This window comes from Cotesia glomerata, linkage group LG2, assembly GCF_020080835.1.
Source record: "Cotesia glomerata isolate CgM1 linkage group LG2, MPM_Cglom_v2.3, whole genome shotgun sequence".
NCBI classification, from domain to species: domain Eukaryota; kingdom Metazoa; phylum Arthropoda; class Insecta; order Hymenoptera; family Braconidae; genus Cotesia; species Cotesia glomerata.
The window spans coordinates 25,775,127-25,800,975 of record NC_058159.1 but is presented as its reverse complement, the minus strand read 5'-3'; the positions used below and the strand labels follow the sequence as shown (position 1 = coordinate 25,800,975).

At 29.1% G+C, this 25,849-nt stretch overlaps 2 protein-coding genes across 2 annotated transcripts; both read right to left on the bottom strand.

Annotated features, from left to right (window-relative positions):
• Nucleotides 1-471: 471 nt before the first annotated feature.
• On the bottom strand, nucleotides 472-3,776 carry LOC123259236 (regulation of nuclear pre-mRNA domain-containing protein 1B). The gene is made up of 6 exons (XM_044719577.1): nucleotides 3,699-3,776; nucleotides 3,291-3,526; nucleotides 2,779-3,095; nucleotides 2,487-2,663; nucleotides 1,077-1,352; nucleotides 472-999 (listed from the first exon to the last, which is right to left on the bottom strand). Exons 2-6 carry the CDS (start codon nucleotides 3,439-3,441, stop codon nucleotides 850-852), a joined length of 1,071 nt encoding a protein of 356 aa, XP_044575512.1. The 5' UTR covers nucleotides 3,442-3,526; nucleotides 3,699-3,776; the 3' UTR covers nucleotides 472-849.
• Nucleotides 3,777-5,249: 1,473 nt separating this feature from the next.
• On the bottom strand, nucleotides 5,250-25,849 carry LOC123259085 (putative ankyrin repeat protein RF_0381). Its single transcript, XM_044719352.1, has 3 exons — nucleotides 24,901-25,849; nucleotides 11,412-11,710; nucleotides 5,250-6,014 (listed from the first exon to the last, which is right to left on the bottom strand). Exons 1-3 carry the CDS (start codon nucleotides 25,652-25,654, stop codon nucleotides 5,250-5,252), a joined length of 1,818 nt encoding a protein of 605 aa, XP_044575287.1. The 5' UTR covers nucleotides 25,655-25,849.

The window sequence follows — 25,849 nt, the reverse complement described above, 5'->3', positions numbered from 1 at the left end:
AAAAATATAATAATAGTCGTTCGTATATTAATTTGAAAATAATTATAATAAAAATGATTTTTATTTAATTATCTAAAGGTACATATTTACAACTAATAGACTATTAATTCATAGTCAGAAAAATATACAGAAATTATTTCAATAATTAAATTTAAATATTCGATAGTTTTTTAAAATTAAAAAAAAAAACTAAAGCGAATAGTTTTAATTCCAAACTAATTATTTTTCTAAATATAACATAGAATAAATTTATTCAAAATCAATTACCTCATGACATGAGAAAAATATAACATCATTAAGTGTACATTATTAATGATGATATAGTAATTAAATAATTAATATTAAAAAGCATTCGCGGTCATTAAAAATACATTCTTTCAAGCTCTCATACTTAGCATAAAATTATTTACTTAAATCTTGATTCAATAATATTATTTTTAGGAAGCTCCCATAGATACAATTTAATAATTATTTATTTGTCAGTTTAGCTTTGCTTGATTTAATTATAAACTTTGTTCAATAAAACTTTTTTTTCATTTGTTTGAAAAAAAATCACAGCGTCATGAGGAAGTTTGTGATCTGCCTTTATCAAGAGTCATCTCAGTTAAATTAATTAATTAATTAATTAATTAATTCATCAATCTATATATCTATTAATCAACAGATTAATTAAAACGAATTAAATAGTCGATTGATAAAAGTATTGAATTTACGTTAAATAAAATTTTGTTCAACGATTTCAAGTGTCGTTAATATACTTCTGTTGTTTTTTAATTTTATATCTATTCAATAACTAACTAATTAAGTGTAAAAATTATTTTTCAATTTAATAATTAGTATAAGCGTTTACTAGTGAAGTGAAAAAAGATCTCCGGCGGATGGTAACGGTGCTAAACCACCAGTAACGTCTGGTAACTGCGTTAAATCTGGTAGATTTGAAATGTGTGACTTTACTTCAGCCCGTACTGCACATATCTTTTTTAACTTTTCTTTGTAATCCTGTAAAAAAAATTATCAATATAATTATTGTAAAAAATAATTTAAATATTTAAGTATAAGGAATAAAAATAAATTACATCGAGTGTTGTTTGTGCTTGTTGTAGCAATTGCCTTTGTGCTAAAGTATAATCCCTGAGCATTGTTAATAGTCTTCGACGGTCCTCCATTTCAGCTTGCAAACGTCCATTGTAGTCAGCGAGTAATGTAGCGGCTTCATTGACTGCAATGCTCAATTGGTCTGCCGCTGAACGATCTGCTAAATTAGCTAGTAAAGACACTTCTGATACTTCTGGAGGTAGTGACGCTATTCTTTCTCTCACGTTTGCGTCCGAGGATGCTGTGTTCTCCAAATCCTTTAAAAAAAATATTAGACATTATACATTTTGTCAACATTATTACTACAATCGTGGTCATTAATTTAAGTATATTTTTAAGTTTACTGGAAAATATCCATTTGTAAACTCGTAAGTTTATTAACTCTAAATTTAAAAATTAGTTGATAATGTCATTTGTAAAATTAGTCGCAAATAAAAAATGATATTAATGAAATTAGCGAAATGGAAATTTTACCAAATATAAATTCAGTCATTTATAAAATAGTTAAAAGCAAAAATCTGTGGCTACGTGAATTTAACCAATTCTTACGGCAGAAACTTATAAAATTAGCCGATTTTAAATTTTGTGAATTGTAAAATTAGCCGTTTTTAAACTTCTTATAACTTTTGAATAAGTCGGTCGAATCTGTTCTAATTTTTAGAAAAACTAAATTTATGTAAGTCCTTTTAGATGCCTCAAATCGTTTTTTGATCCGTCGATCCGTTCAAGAATTACTAGAGATTTAGAAACTGCTAATTTTACAATTCACTAAGTTTACAATCGGCTAAATTTATAAGTTTCTGCAATAAGAATTGGCTAAATTCACGTAGCCACAGATTTTTGCTATTTTATAAATGACTGAATTTATATTTGGTGAAATTTGCATTTCGCTAATTTTATTAATATCATTTTTTATTTGCGACTAATTTTACAAATGACATTATCAACTAATTTTCAAATTTAGAATTAATAAACGTTTTAGTTTACAAACTGCTATTTTCCAGTAATATTAAAAACATACTTAAATTAATGACCACGATTGTATATTTTAAAAAATTTTTTATATAATTCTCGATCTAGTTACTGAGAAAATTTTAATTCAATGTCATAAGTAACTGTAAAATGTTATCTATGTCCAAAAAAAAAAATGAAATCTGGGTCATGTTTTATTTTTAACACATTCAATATGTCTTTTTACAGCCTCTTTAAATTTATTTAAAATAAATATAAAACTTTATCATTAATTTTTGGAGTCAAAGACATTTCTATAAATAGTATTTATTTATGAAAGTAAAATAGTATTTTAAACTACAAACTTTGTATATTTTTTTAAAATCTAATTAAAAATGTTTGTCTACGTTTAGAATTAAATCATAAAAATTAAATCTTACCATCAAAGCTTTAATAAGCTCTTCAGTTTCTGGCGGATCTCCAGCAGGTGTTCTAGGACTCAGTGTAACATGTAATTCTTTGGTACCATCAACTTCAACTTCAGTCTCTGATTTTTTCCGTTCTTTTTTTTCTTTTTTATCCTTTTTCTCTTTCTTTTCAACTTTAGGCGTTGATGTCTGTAGAATAAACCGAATGATTATTGATCAAACAATCATAACTTATAATAATATTTAAGAACTAGTTAGCTTAATTCATCTACATACTATTTATTTAAAAAAAATCGTACAATACCTTAACTTTGATTTTTTCCTCAATTTTTGGCTTTTTTCTTGGAGGAGGAGTACCAGGTTCCTTGGTAGGTTCATTAGCAGAGTCTAACGCTGTTTTTAACTCCAAAATTTGTGCTTTATCATAAACACCCCGTTCTTCCCAAATCTGAAGCAGTCTATTCAATCTCTCCCGAGTTTTTTCATCAAATCCTTTCATGTGCTCAAAAGCTTTTGGCAAAAATACTTCGTACTCTTTACCAAATTCCGGACCTTTTTTCTTGCTGTTCTGTATTACATCATTTGCCAGATACATGAACATCAACTTACGATTGTCTCTGGCTAGAAAATATACAATAAAATAAATAAATAAATAAAAAGAGTATCTTGTCAGAATAACCAACAGGAAAATAATTAAAAATATTATTTCAACATTAACAAATGTTTTTTATTTATAAATAATTTAAATTTATGTACAATAAAATATTAGTATACTTTTGTTATTTTATTTATTTTTGTTTTATTAATTATTTGTACCTTTGCACATTTCTCTGTACCAAACTTTAACTATAGTACTATGATGTTTTCTATGATGAATCAACCACAACGATAAAGTCTGGATACTTTGCTGTGACGGATTTAAGTCCAGCAATTTTTTAACCAAAGCACTTTCTGTAAATCCAGCCATGGTGAACTTGAAAAATAACTTTTTTACAAGCACTAGTTAAAACTAGTCTCGTTGATCGAGATTTTGTGTATGCTTTAAACCTATGCTGCACATATATATAAATATATTTGTATATAAAAGTGTATATATTTTTAATTATATTAATATTAATTTAAAAACCAAGATTGTTATTAAAAGTAAGTAGCCTAGTGTCAAGACTACAAACTTTGTTATTAAGACACTTTTTAATATAAATAACTATATTTTAAACAAACTACTTGAGAAAGTTATTATTATAGGTCTTGTCTCGAACGGAATTTTTTCACGATTAATTTGTGTGTGTCGATGGAACGTGGAAATATGCATATATACATATGTTTTTTGTCGGGAATATAGAAATTTTATTTAACTGTTGAGTTCAGTCGTAGTAACTAGAAATTCCGCTAGATGATGAAATTGAATTGAGTTTTGAAATGGAGGATAAAATTAAAAGATTACAATCATTAGAATTTTTTTTATAATTTTATAAAAATGAAATTGTTATGAAAAATGTTTAATAAAAAAATTCCACTTGTAAAAATAAAAAAAAAAATTATTGGTGAAAATTTTTAGAATGATTTTTTTTAATGTAATTAATTTGTTATAAAAATTGACCGTTGTCGGCTATAATTTCAGTATCATAATTAAAAGTAATATGGCCGCTGCTTGCTCAAGAATTTTGGTAAATTTTTGAATTATTTAGTGGATTTATGACTATTATTTGACCTGACAACTGATAATGATTATTGGATCATGTTTATAATATTGTAAATATGATATGAACATAAAAATTTTTAATGGCAATTGTTTATTTTAAATAAAAATTGTACTGTTGTCTTTTATGAAGTTCATATTATAGTTCAATATTAATTAATAAGAATTATACTCTAGAAAATACGGATTTTTTTTATGAAATTTGCGTAGCTACTGCTAAACTGTTGATTGATAACAGTTTATGTTTTATTATTGATTCTTCAATATACTTATATTTTCAATAAAATATTGTATAAAGATACTAGTATCTTATAGCACCTGTTAAACAATATAATCTTTAACCAAAAAAATAAAAGTAAGTTATGAATTAATTAATGACTTTACTATTTTTTTTTTTCTATAAAAAATCAAAAAATTTTTTTTTCTGGAAATCATTGATGTTTTTTATTTAAATAAATTTTTTAAAAATTGTAATCATTAAAATGACTTTGAAATTAAAAGAAGCATCTATCGGATTATTAAGCAAAAAATTAAAAATCTACCAAAAAAAAATAATAAATTAAAATTTCCTGTAATTTAAAAAAATAAAAAAATTGTCAGATGTATTTCAATTACTTAAATTTAAAAAAATTTTGAAGGAATATTAGGGTAATTTAAAAATGAAATTATTCGTATAGTTTTAATAATAAATTATTTTATTATAAAAGTCATATTCATAAAATATAGATTGTTTATAACAACCATGTAAAAAATGGTCTTACTACATTTGAACGGCTTCTTTATATTTTTTTGACAATATTATTGAAATATTAACCTATTTATCACAAGTATGTATAAGTATATTTTTTAACATTAAATTCCTGATTATTAACAATAATGTTTTTTTAACATCACAGTGATTTTTTCAATACAAAACTCAGTACAAATATCACTAATCAATAAATATAAAAAAGCTTTCGTTATTAAACATAAATAACAATGAAAATATAATTAAAAAAATTAAAGTGATTTAAGGTTTTTCATGATATTCTATACCTAAAACAGTCATAAAACCAAAAAAAATTTCTTAAAATTATTCACTTTTTCATAGGGTTAACACATTTTTTTGACCGGGTTAAATAAATAAATGAAGAGATGTCCGGGCTTAATGAAGTGATATCCGGATGGTTTTTACGAATCAAATTTTGAATCGCCAACTTCTCTTGGCGAAGAATATTATCGCTGGCTCCAGCATTCAAGAGATGGTGCACTATTTTACTGTCGACATGCTGAACAACACTGTAGAGAGGAGTTCCAAATGTTCCGACTGACATGTCTATGGCTGCTCCATTAATTAACAGAATTTCCACCATTCCTATATTCTGTAAATTAACAGCCACATGCAATGCAGTCAACGAAATATCTCCTTCTGCACTCAACATCGAACGTCTTGCAGCGCTTCCTTGGATGGTGAAAACATAATCAACATCCGCGCCGCAGTTAATTAACAGTTGCACGATCTTGAAGTTTCCGACTGCAACCGCAAAAGAAAGAGGAGTTCCCCGGTACACCGAAGCTAAGTTGATGCCCACCTTGCACCGGCACAGAAGTTCCACTATCTTCTCCTGGTTGAATTCAATGGCCACGTGAAGGGGTGTCTCTCCAGAAGGTAATCGTACCGGGCTTCTACTGTTGATGGTTGAATTAACCTCAGTCCCATGTGTTAGAAGTAGCATGACTATGTCATCTCTTCCTAAATAACACGCAACATGTAATGGAGTCCATTGCCTCGAAAACTCTCGTGCGTTTATCGGGACCCCTGCTTGGATCAACCGATCAATAATCCGCAGGTTCCAAGTCGCCTTGTATTACGAGATTACATCGAATGTGGAATTCTTTTGGCATACCAATGTTCGGCTTGCCTAATTTAAAACAAATAAAATCCAAATTGGTCTAGCCTAAGTTCGGAAAGCCAACTTCGCCCCGAACTGATTTTTCGGCATGCCTCACTAAAATTCTAGTCGGGGTAATGATTGCTGTTTTTACCTAAAACATTAAAATATAATATGTAAGAGAGAGATAAATATTGAAGTTCTTGAATCATCAAGACATGAAGCTCCACTATTTTTCGGCCAGAATAAATAAAAAAATACGGTTATTGACAACTGTTTTTTTATTATTTTTATAAAATTGTATATTTCTATTTTTTTTACAGTTTAAAAATTTTACAAATACATATTTATTTTAATTGTTATTGAGATTTTTCAGGGACAGAATACTATTCTATTTTTTTCTTCCAAGATCATGAAAAATTCGATAAATTAAAAAAAATTTTTTCACAGTATTAAATTTATGATTTAAAAATTTTTTATGAACTTTTGGACTCATTTTAATACCGCTATGTAACACCGGTGTAGCGACGCTCTTTTGCGGTGTTAAAAATCCGGTGTTAAACTGGTGTAATACCGGTGTAACAGTAGAATAATTTTCCACCGTATCGGAGTATGAATATTACATGATCCATAAAACACAATTAATTAATATTCAATATTTATCAAAATGAGACAAGTAACATTTATTTAAGAATTTTAAATTTATAAAATTACGCAGAAATCGATTTAATGAATGTTATACAACAAGTTAAATAGTATTTACAATATTAAATGTTTAGGAACAATATAATAATTATTTTTATCGTAACCATGATGTTTCTCATAATATAATCAGTGCAGCCAGGTTGCGGGATTTTTTACTACTACCCAAGCACTAAACGCACGCTAAAAATCCCGCGATCTGGCAGCAGTGAATATAATGGATGTTTTAAACATGAAAAATCTACAGCTGTGCAAAAATAAATTATCTATATGAAAATAATTTAAAAAAACGTTCAAAATTGTCGTAAAATTGTTCTAAAAATGTTTCAAATTTGTTGTAAAAACACTCTAAAACTGTCCAAAAAATGTTCCAAAATTGTCTCAAAAATATCCGAAAAATGTCTCAAAAGTATTCAAAATTTGTTCTCAAATAGTTAAAAAAATGTTTTAAGATTATTCAAAAAAGGTTCCACATAAGATTTAAGGACAAAATTTTAACTAAATTGCTTCAAATAAATTGCATTGATTCTAAAATTATCTTAGAAGTATTCCGAAAATCTTAAAAAAAATATTTAAAAGTTATGAAATAATTACTAAAATCCACTATTTTAGAGTTTCTGATTATCTATATGATGTCCTAAAATTGTCCTTTAATAATGGTGTTAAAGTAACACGGATCGAAAATTTACACCGGGAGAATTTCACACTACACGGCCATGTAAAGTGCTCTGGGTCCATTTTTACATCGAAATTTTTTACAGTGTATTTATTTTAATCAAAAACTTTTATCTACTTTATATTTTATTATTTTAAACTTTCTAAATTAAATATTAACTTTTTTTTTTATTATTTATCTTTAATTATTAAACATAAAAAGTTTAATTATAAAAATTGTGTTACTTAAAATATTATCAACACCGGAAAATTTATAACACCGATTTAACACCGAAAAAAAATATTTACACCGCGACCGGTGTTACTGCTACACCGATTTCGGTGTTGAATTTAACACCGTACACCGCATGGACTCACACCGGTTTTTTTTTACAGTGTAAGAATTATATTGGAAAATGTGAAATTTTTAATGAAACTTACGTAGCTACTACTAAACTGTTAATTAATAACAATTTATGTTTTATTATTGATCGTTCAATATACTTACATTTTCAATAAAATATGACCGTATAAAAATATAAACATATTAATCTTTGACCAAAAAAATAAAAGTGAGTTAGGAATTAATTAATCACTAATTTTTTTTTTATAAAAAATTGAAAAGTTTTTTTTTCTGGAAATCATTGATGTTTTTGTATCTAAATGAATTTTTTTTTAATCATATTAAAAAAAATGACAGAAATTAAAAGATGCATCAATCGGTTTAAGTGAAAAATTAAAAATCTACCAAAAAATTAAAAAATGATAAATAAAAATTCTCTGTATTAAAATAAAAAATTAAATTTTTAATCATCTTATTATAATTATCAAACTATAAATAATCAACTTACCTTTTACAAATGTATTAAAAAAATTATAGTAAAATTAACAGAAATCTTTCATTTTTTTTTATTTTTGTAATAAATCTCGAAAAAAAACTACAAGCGCAAAAAATTTTTTTAAATATTTTTTGTCATAAAAATAAAAAAATTGGCAGATGTCTGATAATTTGAGTATTACCCGGGAAAAAATGATCAGGACTGATCAGACCTGTTCATATCTGATCAGGCCTGAAATTAGACCTGAGCAGACCTGTTCATATCTGATCAGGCCTGAAATTAGACCTGAGCAGGCCTGTTCATGTATGATCAGGCCTGAAATTATACCTGATCAGACCTGTTCATGCCTGTTCATGTCTGAAGCATTAAATACGCTCAGACCTGATCAGACCTGTTCATGCCTGCTCATGCCTGTTCATGTCTGAAGCATTAAATACGCTCAGACCTGATCAGACCTGTTCATGCCTGCTCATGTCTGAAGCGTTAAATACGTTCAGATCTGATCAGACCTGTTCATGCCTGCTCATGTCTGTTCATGTCTGAAGCCTTAAATACGCTCAGACCTGATCAGACCTGTCCATGTCTGATATCTAGCCAACACTGAGAGACAATTTTATTTAATAGTAATGAAATTTTATTACTATTTAATAAAACGTTTATTTGGCTAATCCCAAATAAAAATTTATTAAATATTAATTAAATTTCCTTAAATACTAATAAAAATTTTATTAAATACTAATAAATGTTTCTTAGTATGTAATGAATATTTATCTACATGTAATATAAAGAAAATTCATTAATCAACTAACTAACAAGTATTGATCAGTAATTAATTGAATAAATAATTAAGTAAAATTGAATTTTGTCGGAACTATATTTTGAAATACAAAGTCTACAACTGTTGTTATCCGAGTGGATGTTAATTTTTATGCACTTAAATTTAAAAATTTCACAAATGAATCGATAAGAGTTAGACATTATTTAATAAAATGAAAACAGAAGCAGAAAACCAGACAATGTAGGGACGCATTTGTTAAAAATAAAGACTATGATTTCATAAATTCAATCGAATATTTATTTATTTTTATTATTTAAAATCTCTACATGTGATTCGTCATGAAGTAAACAAATAGGTTAGGTTAGGATGTCTTGTTAAAAATCTTAATACTATTTATTAAAAGACTTTACTGTGAAAATATATTTGAATATATTATAATTAATTGATGAATATTAATTTTTTTTTTTTTTTTTTGAGATTATTTCTTTTAATGACTTAATATTCGTATTAATGACAGCAAACGAAAGCGTCGTTCGTGGTTATTTTAATAAACACATATTAGTATTTAAGAAAATTTTATTAAATACTTATGAAATTTTATTAAATACTAATATAATTTTATTTATATGAAATATAATTTTATTAATATTAACTAAATTTTTTTTCAAGTCCAAATAAACTGTTTTATTACTATTGAATAAAATTCTCTCTCAGTGTAGAACCATATGTTAATGGAGCGAAAAAAAATACATAGCCGTTCCGAATAAATCACTGTAATATATGATTAATTATTAATAATTAATAAATTAGGTATAGAACTCCGTTAACTATAAGGATAAATCATGTATAAAATTTGAATTACTTGAAGTAGCTCGAAAGATACTCTCAAGTTAAGATGAGTCATTTGGTCAAGAGGTAAAGTGTCAGTCTGAAGAGCGCGAGGTGTACGGTTCGAATCCCCGTCGGCACCGATTTTTTTTTTTTTATGGACCTGATCGAGTCAGACATGAACAGATCTGATCAGACCTGAACATGCCTGGCCAGGTCTGATCAGACCCGGTCATTTTTCAGACCTGAAGACTCATGCCTGTTCATGTCTGATCAGATCTGATCATTTTTTCCCGGGTTATCATTATGAAAAAATTATATTGATGTATTTCAAATACTTGAATTTAAAAAAAATTTTAAAGGAATATAAGGTAATTCAATAAGGAACGAATTTTTATAGTTTTAATAATAAATTATTTTATTATAAAAGTCATATTCATAAAATATAGATTGTTTATAACAACCATGTAAAAATAATGGTCTTACAATATTTGAACCGCTTGTTTATATTTGTTTGACAAAATTATTGAATCATTAACCTATTCATCACAAGTATTTAATAAGTATATTTTTTTACATTAAATTTCTGAGTATTAACAATAATGTTTTTTCAACATCACAATGATTTTTTTAATACAAAACTCAGTACAAAGATCACAATCAATAAATATAAAAAAGCTTTCGTTATTAAACATAAATAACAATTAAAATAATTAAAAAAATTAAAGTCATTTAAGGTTTTTCATGAAAATCTATGCCTAAAACAGTCATAAAACTAAAAAAAATTTCTTACAATTATTCACTTATTCATAGGGTTAACATATTTTTTTGACCGGGCTGAATAAATAAACGAAGACATGTCCGGGCTAAAAGAAGTAATACCCGGATGGTTTTCACGAATCAATTTTTGAATCGCCAACTTCTCGTGGCGCAGAATTTTAGTGCCAGCTTCAGCGTTCAAAAGATGGTGCACTATTTTACTCTCGATACCCTGAACAGCACTGTAGAGAGGAGTTCCAAATGTTCCGACTGACATGTCTGTGGCTGCTCCATTAATTAACAGAATTTCCACCATTTCTTTATTCTGTAAATTAACAGCCACATGCAATGCAGTCAACGAAACCACTCCTTCTGCACCAAATATTGAACTTCTTGCAGCATTTCCTTGGATGGTAGAAACGAAATCAATATTCGCGCCGTACTTGATTAACAGCTGCACGATCTTGAAGTTTCCGACCGCAACCGCGAAAGGAAGAGGAGTTCCTCGGTACACTGAAGCTGAGTTAACGTCAGCCCTGCACCGGCAAAGAAGTTCCACGATCTTCTCCTGGTTAAATTCAATGGCCACGTGAAGAGGTGTGTGTCCCCAGGAGGTAATCGCACCGGGCTTCCACTGCTGATTTTTGCATTAATATCAGCTCCACGAGTTAGAAGTAGCATGACTATATCAGCTCTTCCTAAACTACACGCAACATGTAACGGAGTCCATTGTCTTGAGAACTCTCGTGCATCTATCGGGGCCCCTGCTTGGATCAACCGATCAATAATCTGCAGGTTCCAAGTCGCCTTGTATACTGCGACATGGAGAGCGCTTCCATAAGTTTCGAAGCTCTTATGGATATTCGCACCTTTGTTCATCAAGTAATGAAACAATTTTTCATCCGCATTCCAAATTGCGACGTGAAGAAGCGTTGGTTCATACACTGGCAAGTTTTTGCCGCCGATGAGCGTATCAACACAAATTAATCTTCTCTCCAAAAGATACCGTGCAACTCCCAGGTTAATCTGCGTGATGTCCGTAATTGGCAGAGTCAATAAATTTGAATTGTTCTTATCACAAAACATTATGCTAGCACTTTTATTAACTATATAACTTTTTTAAAAATTGTTTTAATTTTAACACAATAAGTACAAAGAAATTCAGAAAATGTGAATAATTCACGTGCTCAACCGACTGTGTTAGAGGTTGCTACTGAACTGACTACCGAGTTAAAATGTATAGTACTTTGGACTCATGTACATTTGCAACTTCAGTAATTATAGTTAATTTTGATATAAGGTAAAAGCCCCAATATATGATCATATATTGGGGCTTTTACCTTAGTACTATAGGTCACTTCCAATTTTTGCCTACCTGAAATCACTTAACTATATTGCTATCTTGCTCGCTCTCAAGGGCGCTACGCCAGTCTGCTGCCCTCACTATAGAAGAATTTCAAACTCGGAAGTTGAGGTAATGCTTGCTGTTTTTACCTAAGACAGCAAAATGCGCCTTAAATTTTATTTCTTGGCCAAATATAATGTGTAAGAGAAAGATAAATATTGAAGAGTTCTTGTAAAGTTACTGTACTTAATATCGTACAATATACGTTGTTACCAAAGCACGTGGGTTTGTGGCACCTCTTCTCCGCCCCCATCTTACGTAGCGCGTGCTCTCCTTCCCCATTCCAGGTATAATAATGCATTTTCAAACAAGATTATTCGAGAATAAACAATATGGACGCCGTACTCACTGTATCATCTCAACTATATCTACGTATTTAATGCTTTTTTTGCAGCTGGGAACGAGATAAAAACATTACTCTTGATCAGATTGTTTGTTCCACAAGTTTCGATATCTTTTGGAAGCCAAAAAACCTTACCGCAGACATGAGACAACTAATTTTTGGGAAGGTTTTGACATGGGATGAAATGAATCACCGTAAAACCATTGAATGATTAAGTCAAAATATCACACCAACTTTGACACCAAACAGTATGGTGTCAATAAAAATTTTTAGAATTATTCTTTTTTAACCTTAGATTTTTCTTTAATTGATTTTTTTTTGTAGAATGGAATTTATTGATTTCATTAATAAATTTTTTAGTAATTTAATTTGGAAATTATTAAGAAATTTTTTTTAGTTTTATGACTGTTTTAGGCATAGATTTTCATGAAAAACCTTAAATGACTTTAATTTTTTTAATTATTTTAATTGTTATTTATGTTTAATAACGAAAGCTTTTTTATATTTATTGATTGTGATCTTTGTACTGAGTTTTGTATTAAAAAAATCATTGTGATGTTGAAAAAACATTATTGTTAATACTCAGAAATTTAATGTAAAAAAATATACTTATTAAATACTTGTGATAAATAGGTTAATGATTCAATAATTTTGTCAAACAAATATAAACAAGCGCTTCAAATATTGTAAGATCATTATTTTTACATGGTTGTTATAAACAATCTATATTTTATGAATATGACTTTTATAATAAAATAATTTATTATTAAAACTATAAAAATTCGTTCCTTATTGAATTACCGTATATTCCTTTAAAATTTTTTTTAAATTCAAGTATTTGAAATACATCAATATAATTTTTTCATAATGATAATACTCAAATTATCAGACATCTGCCAATTTTTTTATTTTTATGACAAAAAATATTTAAAAAAATTTTTTGCGCTTGTAGTTTTTTTTCGAGATTTATTACAAAAATAAAAAAAAATGAAAGATTTCTGTTAATTTTACTATAATTTTTTTAATACATTTGTAAAAGGTAAGTTGATTATTTATAGTTTGATAATTATAATAAGATGATTAAAAATTTAATTTTTTATTTTAATACAGAGAATTTTTATTTATCATTTTTTAATTTTTTGGTAGATTTTTAATTTTTCGCTTAAACCGATTGATGCATCTTTTAAATATGATTAAAAAAAAATTCATTTAGATACAAAAACATCAATGATTTCCAGAAAAAAAACTTTTCAATTTTTTATAAAAAAAAAATTAGTGATTAATTAATTCCTAACTCACTTTTATTTTTTTGGTCAAAGATTAATATGTTTAAATTTTTATACGGTCATATTTTATTGAAAATGTAAGTATATTGAACGATCAATAATAAAACATAAATTGTTATTAATTAACAGTTTAGTAGTAGCTACGTATAAAATTCTAGTCGGGGTAATGATTGCTGTTTTTACCTAAAACATTAAAATATAATATGTAAGAGAGAGATAAATATTGAAAAATATTGAAGAGTTCTTGTAAAGTTACTGTGCTTAATATCGTACAATATACGTTGTTGCCAAAGCACGTGGAATTGTGGCACCTCTTCTCCGCCCCCTTCTTACGTAGCGCGTGCTCTCCTTCCCCATTCCAGGTATAATAATGCATTTTCAAACAAGATTATTCGAGAATAAACAATATGGACGCCGTACTCACTGTATAATCTCAACTATATCTACGTATTTAATGCTTTTTTTGCAGCTGGGAACGAGATAAAAACATTACTCTTGATCAGATTGTTTGTTCCACAAGTTTCGATATCTTTTGGAAGCCAAAAAACCTTACCGCAGACATGGGACAACTAATTTTTGGGAAGGTTTTGACATGGGATGAAATGAATCACCGTAAAACCATTGAATGATTAAGTCAAAATATCACACCAACTTTGACACCAAACAGTATGGTGTCAAAAAAAACTTAGAATTATTCTTTTTTAACCTTAGATTTTTCTTTAATTGATTTTTTTTTGTAGAATGGAATTTATTGATTTCATTAATAAATTTTTTAGTAATTTAATTTGGAAATTATTAAGACATGAAGCTCCACTATTTTTCGGCCAGAATAAATAAAAAAATACGGTTATTGACAACTGTTTTTTTATTATTTTTATAAAATTGTATATTTCTATTTTTTTTACAGTTTAAAAATTTTACAAATACATATTTATTTTAATTGTTATTGAGATTTTTCAGGGACAGAATACTATTCTATTTTTTTCTTCCAAGATCATGAAAAATTCGATAAATTAAAAAAAATTTTTTCACAGTATTAAATTTATGATTTAAAAATTTTTTATGAACTTTTGGACTCATTTTAATACCGCTATGTAACACCGCCCGGGAAAAAATGATCAGGACTGATCAGACCTGTTCATATCTGATCAGGCCTGAAATTAGACCTGAGCAGACCTGTTCATATCTGATCAGGCCTGAAATTAGACCTGAGCAGGCCTGTTCATGTATGATCAGGCCTGAAATTATACCTGATCAGACCTGTTCATGCCTGTTCATGTCTGAAGCATTAAATACGCTCAGACCTGATCAGACCTGTTCATGCCTGCTCATGCCTGTTCATGTCTGAAGCATTAAATACGCTCAGACCTGATCAGACCTGTTCATGCCTGCTCATGTCTGAAGCGTTAAATACGTTCAGATCTGATCAGACCTGTTCATGCCTGCTCATGTCTGTTCATGTCTGAAGCCTTAAATACGCTCAGACCTGATCAGACCTGTCCATGTCTGATATCTAGCCAACACTGAGAGACAATTTTATTTAATAGTAATGAGGAAATTTTATTACTATTTAATAAAACGTTTATTGGCTAATCCCAAATAAAAATTTATTAAATATTAATTAAATTTCCTTAAATACTAATAAAAATTTTATTAAATACTAATAAATGTTTCTTAGTATGTAATGAATATTTATCTACATGTAATATAAAAGAAAATTCATTAATCAACTAACTAACAAGTATTGATCAGTAATTAATTGAATAAATAATTAAGTAAGAGTTGAATTTTGTCGGAACTATATTTTGAAATACAAAGTCTACAACTGTTGTTATCCGAGTGGATGTTAATTTTATGCACTTAAATTTAAAAATTTCACAAATGAATCGATAAGAGTTAGACATTATTTAATAAAATGAAAACAGAAGCAGAAAACCAGACAATGTAGGGACGCATTTGTTAAAAATAAAGACTATGATTTCATAAATTCAATCGAATATTTATTTATTTTTATTATTTAAAATCTCTACATGTGATTCGTCATGAAGTAAACAAATAGGTTAGAGTTAGGATGTCTTGTTAAAAAATCTTAATACTATTTATTAAAAAGACTTTACTGTGAAAATATATTTGAATATATTATAATTAATTGATGAATATTAATTTTTTTTTTGAGATTATTTCTTTTAATGACTTAATATTCGTATTAATGACAGCAAACGAAAGCGTCGTTCGTTGGTTATTTTAATAAACACATATTAGTATTTAAGAAAATTTTATTAAATACTTATGAAATTTTATTAAATACTAATATAATTTTATTTATATGAAATATAATTCTTTATTAATATTAACTAAATTTTTTTTAAAGTCCAAATAAACTGTTTTATTACTATTGAATAAAATTCTCTCTCAGTGTAGAACCATATGTTAATGGAGCGAAAAAAAATACATAGCCGTTCCGAATAAATCACTGTAATATATGATTAATTATTAATAATTAATAAATTAGGTATAGAACTCCGTTAACTATAAGGATAAATCATGTATAAAATTTGAATTACTTGAAGTAGCTCGAAAGATACTCTCAAGTTAAGATGAGTCATTTGGTCAAGAGGTAAAGTGTCAGTCTGAAGAGCGCGAGGTGTACGGTTCGAATCCCCGTCGGCACCGATTTTTTTTTTTTTATGGACCTGATCGAGTCAGACATGAACAGATCTGATCAGACCTGAACATGCCTGGCCAGGTCTGATCAGACCCGGTCATTTTTCAGACCTGAAGACTCATGCCTGTTCATGTCTGATCAGATCTGATCATTTTTTCCCGGGCGGTGTAGCGACGCTCTTTTGCGGTGTTAAAAATCCGGTGTTAAACTGGTGTAATACCGGTGTAACAGTAGAATAATTTTCCACCGTATCGGAGTATGAATATTACATGATCCATAAAACACAATTAATTAATATTCAATATTTATCAAAATGAGACAAGTAACATTTATTTAAGAATTTTAAATTTATAAAATTACGCAGAAATCGATTTAATGAATGTTATACAACAAGTTAAATAGTATTTACAATATTAAATGTTTAGGAACAATATAATAATTATTTTTATCGTAACCATGATGTTTCTCATAATATAATCAGTGCAGCCAGGTTGCGGGATTTTTTACTACTACCCAAGCACTAAACGCACGCTAAAAATCCCGCGATCTGGCAGCAGTGAATATAATGGATGTTTTAAACATGAAAAATCTACAGCTGTGCAAAAATAAATTATCTATATGAAAATAATTTAAAAAAACGTTCAAAATTGTCGTAAAATTGTTCTAAAAATGTTTCAAATTTGTTGTAAAATCACTCTAAAACTGTCCAAAAAATGTTCCAAAATTGTCTCAAAAATATCCGAAAAATGTCTCAAAAGTATTCAAAATTTGTTCTCAAATAGTTAAAAAAATGTTTTAAGATTATTCAAAAAAGGTTCCACATAAGATTTAAGGACAAAATTTTAACTAAATTGCTTCAAATAAATTGCATTGATTCTAAAATTATCTTAGAAGTATTCCGAAAATCTTAAAAAAAATATTTAAAAGTTATGAAATAATTACTAAAATCCACTATTTTAGAGTTTCTGATTATCTATATGATGTCCTAAAATTGTCCTTTAATAATGGTGTTAAAGTAACACGGATCGAAAATTTACACCGGGAGAATTTCACACCATTATTTCACACTACACGGCCATGTAAAGTGCTCTGGGTCCATTTTTACATCGAAATTTTTTACAGTGTATTTATTTTAATCAAAAATTTTTATCTACTTTATATTTTACTAGCTGTTACCCGCCCGCTCCGCCCGGGAAAAAATGATCAGATCTGATCAGACATGAACAGGCATGAGTCTTCAGGTCTGAAAAATGACCGGGTCTGATCAGACCTGGCCAGGCATGTTCAGGTCTGATCAGATCTGTTCATGTCTGACTCGATCAGGTCCATAAAAAAAAAAAAATCGGTGCCGACGGGGATTCGAACCGTACCCCTCGCGCTCTTCAGACTGACACTTTACCTCTTGACCAAATGATTCATCTTAACTTGAGAGTATCTTTCGAGCTACTTCAAGTAATTCAAATTTTATACATGATTTATCCTTATAGTTAACGGAGTTCTATACCTAATTTATTAATTATTAATAATTAATCATATATTACAGTGATTTATTCGGAACGGCTATGTATTTTTTTTCGCTCCATTAACATATGGTTCTACACTGAGAGAGAATTTTATTCAATAGTAATAAAACAGTTTATTTGGACTTGAAAAAAAATTTAGTTAATATTAATAAAATTATATTTCATATAAATAAAATTATATTAGTATTTAATAAAATTTCATAAGTATTTAATAAAATTTTCTTAAATACTAATATGTGTTTATTAAAATAACCACGAACGACGCTTTCGTTTGCTGTCATTAATACGAATATTAAGTCATTAAAAGAAATAATCTCAAAAAAAATTAATATTCATCAATTCATTATAATATATTCAAAATATATTTTCACAGTAAAGTCTTTTAATAAATAGTATTAAGATTTTTAACAAGACATCCTAACCTAACCTATTTTTTTTCTTCATGACGAATCACATGTAGTGCTTTTAAATAATAAAAATAAATAAATATTCGATTGAATTTATGAAATCATAGTCTTTATTTTTAACAAATGCGTCCCTACATTGTCTGGTTTTCTGCTTCTGTTTTCATTTTATTAAATAATGTCTAACTCTTATCGATTCATTTGTGAAATTTTTAAATTTAAGTGCATAAAAATTAACATCCACTCGGATAACAACAGTTGTAGACTTTGTATTTCAAAATATAGTTCCGACAAAATTCAATTTTACTTAATTATTTATTCAATTAATTACTGATCAATACTTGTTAGTTAGTTGATTAATGAATTTTCTTTATATTACATGTAGATAAATATTCATTACATACTAAGAAACATTTATTAGTATTTAATAAAATTTTTATTAGTATTTAAGGAAATTTAATTAATATTTAATAAGTCTCTCAGTGTTGGCTAGATATCAGACATGGACAGGTCTGATCAGGTCTGAGCGTATTTAAGGCTTCAGACATGAACAGACATGAGCAGGCATGAACAGGTCTGATCAGATCTGAACGTATTTAACGCTACAGACATGAACAGACATGAGCAGGCATGAACAGGTCTGATCAGGTCTGAGCGTATTTAATGCTTCAGACATGAACAGGCATGAACAGGTCTGATCAGGTATAATTTCAGGCCTGATCATACATGAACAGGCCTGCTCAGGTCTAATTTCAGGCCTGATCAGATATGAACAGGTCTGCTCAGGTCTAATTTCAGGCCTGATCAGATATGAACAGGTCTGATCAGTCCTGATCATTTTTTCCCGGGCGCTGAGCACTTCATAGAATTGTATTTTTAGAGATCTAGACTTGAAATTTAATGGGAGTATTGTTTAGATTTGTACAGATTTCAAATTTCATCAGATTGGCCCGTACCTTTTATCCCTGTGATTATTCTAGCTAATATTCCTTGTAAATTTTAATGTGCAATCACTATGACATTCCAGTGGTTTTTTTCCAAAAATGAATAATGACTAAATCGAAGAAAAAAATTTGAAATGATCATTGAAAGTTTCAGTTAAAGTAATTGAGCGTCTCATAAGTGAAATTGAAATTTGGCTAGCTTAAAGCGTGACGAATTTTGCCGTTAATTTAAATTTCCTCCGTGACATCAATTTTTCATAGAAACTTATTTGTACATGTTTTTAACGAATTCTCTTAGAATAAATAGCCAAATTCCTTTTTCACATCTCAAGTGCTTAGAAAATGCATTCATTTCAATCTGTTACGTTCCCGCGATCCGGTAATAAGAGAACAATTCATGGGTTATGTGATCAGCAAAAATAAAATGTACGTAAAATTCTTAGTCCGTTGAGTGAATAGCTACATTTTAAGTTAAATTTTGGAAACCTTACAATGACTTTTTTTGCCGCTGCCAAAGAGACGATTGTTGTGAGAAAATATAATTATTAAAAAAGGAAAATATTTAAATCCGTTGGCCTTGGAGGCCATTCCCGTAAGTTCCTGTTTCTCTTGAGATTCTATCAAATTCTATATCTGTAGGAACTGTATTTGAAAAGTATAAATTTTTTGACAATTATCACTCCCACACTCTTATATGGGAGAGGAATTTCATGAGATCCTATTCGAGAAAATTTCTACATTATAAACAAAAGGTTTCAACAAAACTTCAAGTCCATAGAAACTTTTGTTTTGAAATGAGAGATTTTCATTGTTAACACCCCCGCAATCCCTTGTAGGGTTAGAATTCGAGAAAATCCATTCTTAGCTGAACTTGACATCATACACAAAGATTCTCACCAAATTTAGAGTCTGTAGAAGTTACAGTTTGGAAATTAAAATTTTAGATTTTAGCACCCATCCCCGCAATTCCTATCGGAAATAGTCTTTATTGAAGTTCATTGTGAGATGATCTCTACATGAGAAATAAAAGATTTTTACCAAATTTAGAGTTTTTAGAAGCTATATTTTTGGAAATTAAGATTTTTTATTGTTAACACCCACCCCTGCGATCCTTATTGGAGGTAATTCGTTGTAAAGTCCATTCTTAAATAATTTCTATATTATATGTAGAAGACTCTTACTTAATTTGGGGTCTGTAGGAGCTATAGCTTTGAAAATAAAAATTTTATTTGTTAACAACTACCCCCACAAACCCCTGTGAGGTGAACCATCGTGAAATTCGTTCGTATATTATTTCTACATCTCTTTCAAAAAATTCTTACCCAATTTGGAATATATGGGAGCTGTAGTTTACAAACGGGAATTTTTTATTGTTAACGCCCCCGCAATTCTCTTTGAGGTAGAATATCATAGAATTCGTTCATAAATTATTTTTCCATCACTTACAGAAAGTTCCTACAAAATTTGGAGTCTGTAAGAGCTACAACTTTAAAATTCAAAATTTTCATTGTTTATACCCATCCCCGCAACCCCTATCAGGTGAGATATCGTAAAATTCGTTTATAGATTATTTCTATATCTCTTACAGAAGATTCCTACCAAATTTGGAGTCGATAGAAACTATAGTTTAAGAACGGGAATTTTTCATTGTTAACGCCGTCGCAAACCCCTTTGGGGGAGGAATTTAATAAAATCCATTCTTAGCTGAACTTGACAGGAAAATTATACCGGAAGTTAAATTAACCCGCAATCGCTATTGAAGTTAGAATTTATTGAAATCCTAATTTAGATCACTTCTACATCACACATAGAAGACTCTCACCGAATTTGGAGTCTGTAGGAGCTATAGCTCGGAAATTTAAAATTGTAATTGTTAACACCCACCCCCGAAATCCATATTTGGAGTAGGTTATCATTAAATACGCTCTTAGATCATTTCTACCTCAAATATAGCAGATTCTTACCAAATTTAGAGCCTGTGGGAGCTTTAGCTTAGAAATTTAAAATTTTCATTGTTAGCACCCACCCCCGCAATCCATATTTGGAGGAGGTTGTTATAGAATCCACTATTAGATCATTTCTGGATCACATATAAATGATTCCTACCAAATTTGAAACCTATAGGAGCTATAGTTTAGAAATTTTTTATTTTCATTGTTAACCCCTACCCCGCAATCTTTATTGGGGATGAGTTATCATAAAATCCGCTCATAGATAATTTCTACATCACATATAGGAGATTCCTACTAAATTTGGAGTAGATAGGAGCTATAGTTTAAAAATGGGAATTTTCCATTGTCAACGCCCCCGCAACCCCCCTTGTGGGTGGAATTTCGTAAAATCCGTTCTTAGCTGACCTCTACTCGGCGAAAGGAATATTCCTACAAAATTTCAAATCTCTACGCCTTATGGTTCAAGAGATATCGTGATGAGTCAATATATAGGTGGAAATCTCATATACATATATATAGATTTATTGGCACCAGATGTACAGCTTGTCTAACAAACTCTGATACATCTTTCGCTTAAATCTACTTTTCTTACACTAATTTTATAATTTATTGTTTTATTTTACTATTCCAACTTGATAGTTAATCTATATTTCAATCTATAACGCTAGTAAATACTTTCTTCGACTTTGGGTCGTTTCCTTAGTTTCAGTTTATCGCATATAGCAGATTCTTTTCAAATTTGGAGCTTATAGGAGCTACAGCTCGAAAATTTAAAATTTTCATTGTTAAAACCCACCTCCGCACCCCCCTGTGGGGAGGGATATCGTAAAATTCGTTCATAAATTATTTTTACATTACTTACAGAAAATTCATACAAAATTATGAGTCTGTCGGAGCTGTAGCTCGGAAATTTAAAATTTTCATTGTTAACGCCCACCCCCGCAATCCATATTGGGGGTAGGCTGTCATTAAATCCACTCTTAGATCATTTCTACCTCGCATATAGCAGATACTTATCAAATTTTGAGCCTTTAGGAGCTACAGCTAAAAAATTTAAAATTTTCATTGTTAAGACCCACCCCCGCATTCCTCTGTGGAGTGGGATATCGTAAAATTCGTTCATAAATTATTTTTACATCACCTACACAAAATTCATACAAAATTAGGAGTCTGTAGGAGCTAGAAGTCGGAAATTTTTAATTTTCATTGTTAACGTCCACCTCTGCAATCCATATTGGGAGTAGGTTGTCGTAAAATTCGCTCTTAGATCATTTCTACATCACATATAGGAGATTCCTACCAAATTTGAAGTCGATAGGAGCTATAGGTTAAAAATGGGAATTTTCTATTGTTAACGCCCCCGTAACCCCTCTTGTGGGTGGAATTTCGTAAAATCCGTTCTTAGCTGACCTCTACTCGGCGAAAGGAATATTCCTACCAAATTTCAAGTCGCTACGCCTTATGGTTCCAGAGATATCGTGATGAGTCAATATATAGGTGGGAATCTCTTATATATATATAGATAAGTATTTATTCTTGGTTGTTTAACAGGACGAAATAAAAAATCGTTTCAAGTTTTGATCTATTGCAGCTATTAATTAAATATTTTGACTTTTTTTTTATTTTTATTTTACACCATGCATTTTTTCTAAGGGCATTATTCCCGAACTCTATTCCAGCCTAGTTTCAGAGTTCTAAAAGCTATAGATTGGAATATACATTTTTTTTTTAATTTTTAACGCCCTCGCACAACCCTCTTGGAATTGAATATCATAAAATTAATTCTTGATAAACTCAAACATGCCAAAAAAAATATTTTGGCCAAGTTTTAAAATTCTTAAAGCAATAGATTGGAAAATACAAATTTTTAATATTTTTAACGCCCCCGCACTCCCTCTAGGGGTGAAATATCATAAAATTAGTTGTTAGTGAACTCAAAGATGCTAAAAAAAATTTTTTGGTCAAGTTTCAGAGTTCTAAAAGCTATAGATTGGAAGATAAAAATTTTTTTTTAATTTTCAACGCCCCCGCATTCCCTTCTGGGGTGGAATATCATAAAATTAGTTCTTAGTAAATTCAAACATGCCAAAAAGAATATCCCGACTAAGTTTAATACCTATAAGAGCTGTATTTTTCAAATGTGAATTTTTTTCAATTAACACCCCCGCAACCCCTCTTGGGGGTGGAATTTCGTAAAATCCGTTCTTAGCTGACCTCTACTCGGTGAAAAGAATATTCCTACCAAATTTCAAGTCTTTAGCTCTAATGGTTCCAGAGATATCGTGATGAGTGACTATATAGGTGGAAATCTCTTGTATATATATAGATTATTTTAAACTTTCTAAATTAAATATTAACTTTTTTTTTATTATTTATCTTTAATTATTAAACATAAAAAGTTTAATTATAAAAATTGTGTTACTTAAAATATTATCAACACCGGAAAATTTATAACACCGATTTAACACCGAAAAAAAATATTTACACCGCGACCGGTGTTACTGCTACACCGATTTCGGTGTTGAATTTAACACCGGAATTTTTAACACCGTACACCGCATGGACTCACACCGGTTTTTTTTTACAGTGTAAGAATTATATTGGAAAATGTGGAATTTTTAATTAAACTTACGTAGCTACTACTAAACTGTTAATTGATAACAATTTATGTTTTATTATTGATCGTTCAATATACTTACATTTTTAATAAAATATGACCGTATAAAAATATAAACATATTAATCTTTGACCAAAAAAATAAAAGTGAGTTAGGAATTAATTAATCACTGATTTTTTTTTTATAAAAAATTGAAAAGTTTTTTTTTCTGGAAATCATTGATGTTTTTGTATCTAAATGAATTTTTTTTTTAATCATATTTAAAAGATGCATCAATCGGTTTAAGCGAAAAATTAAAAATCTACCAAAAAATTAAAAAATGATAAATAAAAATTCTCTGTATTGAAATAAAAAATGAAACTTTTAATCATCTTATTATAACTATCAAACTATAAATAATCAACTTACCTTTTACAAATGTATTAAAAAAATTATAGTAAAATTAACAGAAATCTTTCAATTTTTTTTATTTTTGTAATAAATCTCGAAAAAAAACTACAAGCGCAAAAAATTTTTTTAAATATTTTTTGTCATGAAAATAAAAAAATTGGCAGATGTCTGATAATTTGAGTATTATCATTATGAAAAAATTATATTGATGTATTTCAATTACTTGAATTTAAAAAAATTTTTAAAGGAATATAAGGTAATTCAATTAGGAACGAATTTTTATAGTTTTGATAATAAATTATTTTATTATAAAAGTCATATTCATAAAATATAGATTGTTTATAACAACCATGTAAAAATAATGATCTTACAATATTTGAAGCGCTTGTTTATATTTGTTTGACAAAATTATTGAATCATTAACCTATTTATCACAAGTATTTAATAAGTATATTTTTTTACATTAAATTTCTGAGTATTAACAATAATGTTTTTTCAACATCACAATGATTTTTTTAATACAAAACTCAGTACAAAGATCACAATCAATAAATATAAAAAAGCTTTCGTTATTAAACATAAATAACAATTAAAATAATTAAAAAAATTAAAGTCATTTAAGGTTTTTCATGAAAATCTATGTCTAAAACAGTCATAAAACTAAAAAAAATTTCTTACAATTATTCACTTATTCATAGGATTAACATATTTTTTTGACCGGGCTGAATAAATAAACGAAGACATGTCCGGGCTAAAAGAAGTAATACCCGGATGGTTTTCACGAATCAATTTTTGAATCGCCAACTTCTCTTGGCGCAGAATTTTAGTGCCAGCTTCAGCGTTCAAAAGATGGTGCACTATTTTACTCTCGACACCCTGAACAGCACTGTAGAGAGGAGTTCCAAATGTTCCGACTGACATGTCTGTGGCTGCTCCATTAATTAACAGAATTTCCACCATTTCTTTATTCTGTAAATTAACAGCCACATGCAATGCAGTCAACGAAACCACTCCTTCTGCACCAAATATTGAACTTCTTGCAGCATTTCCTTGGATGGTAGAAACGAAATCAATATTCGCGCCGTACTTGATTAACAGCTGCACGATCTTGAAGTTTCCGACCGCAACCGCGAAAGGAAGAGGAGTTCCTCGGTACACTGAAGCTGAGTTAACGTCAGCCCTGCACCGGCAAAGAAGTTCCACGATCTTCTCCTGGTTAAATTCAATGGCCACGTGAAGAGGTGTGTCCCCAGGAGGTAATCGCACCGGGCTTCCACTGCTGATTTTTGCATTAATATCAGCTCCACGAGTTAGAAGTAGCATGACTATATCAGCTCTTCCTAAACTACACGCAACATGTAACGGAGTCCATTGTCTTGAGAACTCTCGTGCATCTATCGGGGCCCCTGCTTGGATCAACCGATCAATAATCTGCAGGTTCCAAGTCGCCTTGTATACTGCGACATGGAGAGCGCTTCCATAAGTTTCGAAGCTCTTATGGATATTCGCACCTTTGTTCATCAAGTAATGAAACAATTTTTCATCCGCATTCCAAATTGCGACGTGAAGAAGCGTTGGTTCATTCACTGGCAAGTTTTTGCCGCCGATGAGCGTATCAACACAAATTAATCTTCTCTCCAAAAGATACCGTGCAACTCCCAGGTTAATCTGCGTGATGTCCGTAATTGGCAGAGTCAATAAATTTAAATTGTTCTT

What these genes read in the sequence shown, in the direction of transcription:
- LOC123259236 (XM_044719577.1), bottom strand. Translation starts at nt 3,441, where the DNA reads ATGGCTGGATTTACAGAAAGTGCTTTGGTTAAAAAATTGCTGGACTTA. An exon ending in GTACAGAGAAATGTGCAAAG is followed by an intron (nt 3,096 to 3,290) that starts GTACAAATAATT and finishes TATATTTTCTAG; the next exon opens with CCAGAGACAATCGTAAGTTG. An exon ending in AAGCACAAACAACACTCGAT is followed by an intron (nt 1,000 to 1,076) that starts GTAATTTATTTT and finishes TTTTTTTTACAG; the next exon opens with GATTACAAAGAAAAGTTAAA.
- LOC123259085 (XM_044719352.1), bottom strand. Translation starts at nt 25,654, where the DNA reads ATGAACAAAGGTGCGAATATCCATAAGAGCTTCGAAACTTATGGAAGC. An exon ending in GATTCGTGAAAACCATCCGG is followed by an intron (nt 11,711 to 24,900) that starts GTATTACTTCTT and finishes AAAGTTATATAG; the next exon opens with TTAATAAAAGTGCTAGCATA. An exon ending in TCCATGTCGCAGTATACAAG is followed by an intron (nt 6,015 to 11,411) that starts GCGACTTGGAAC and finishes TCGTAATACAAG; the next exon opens with GCGACTTGGAACCTGCGGAT.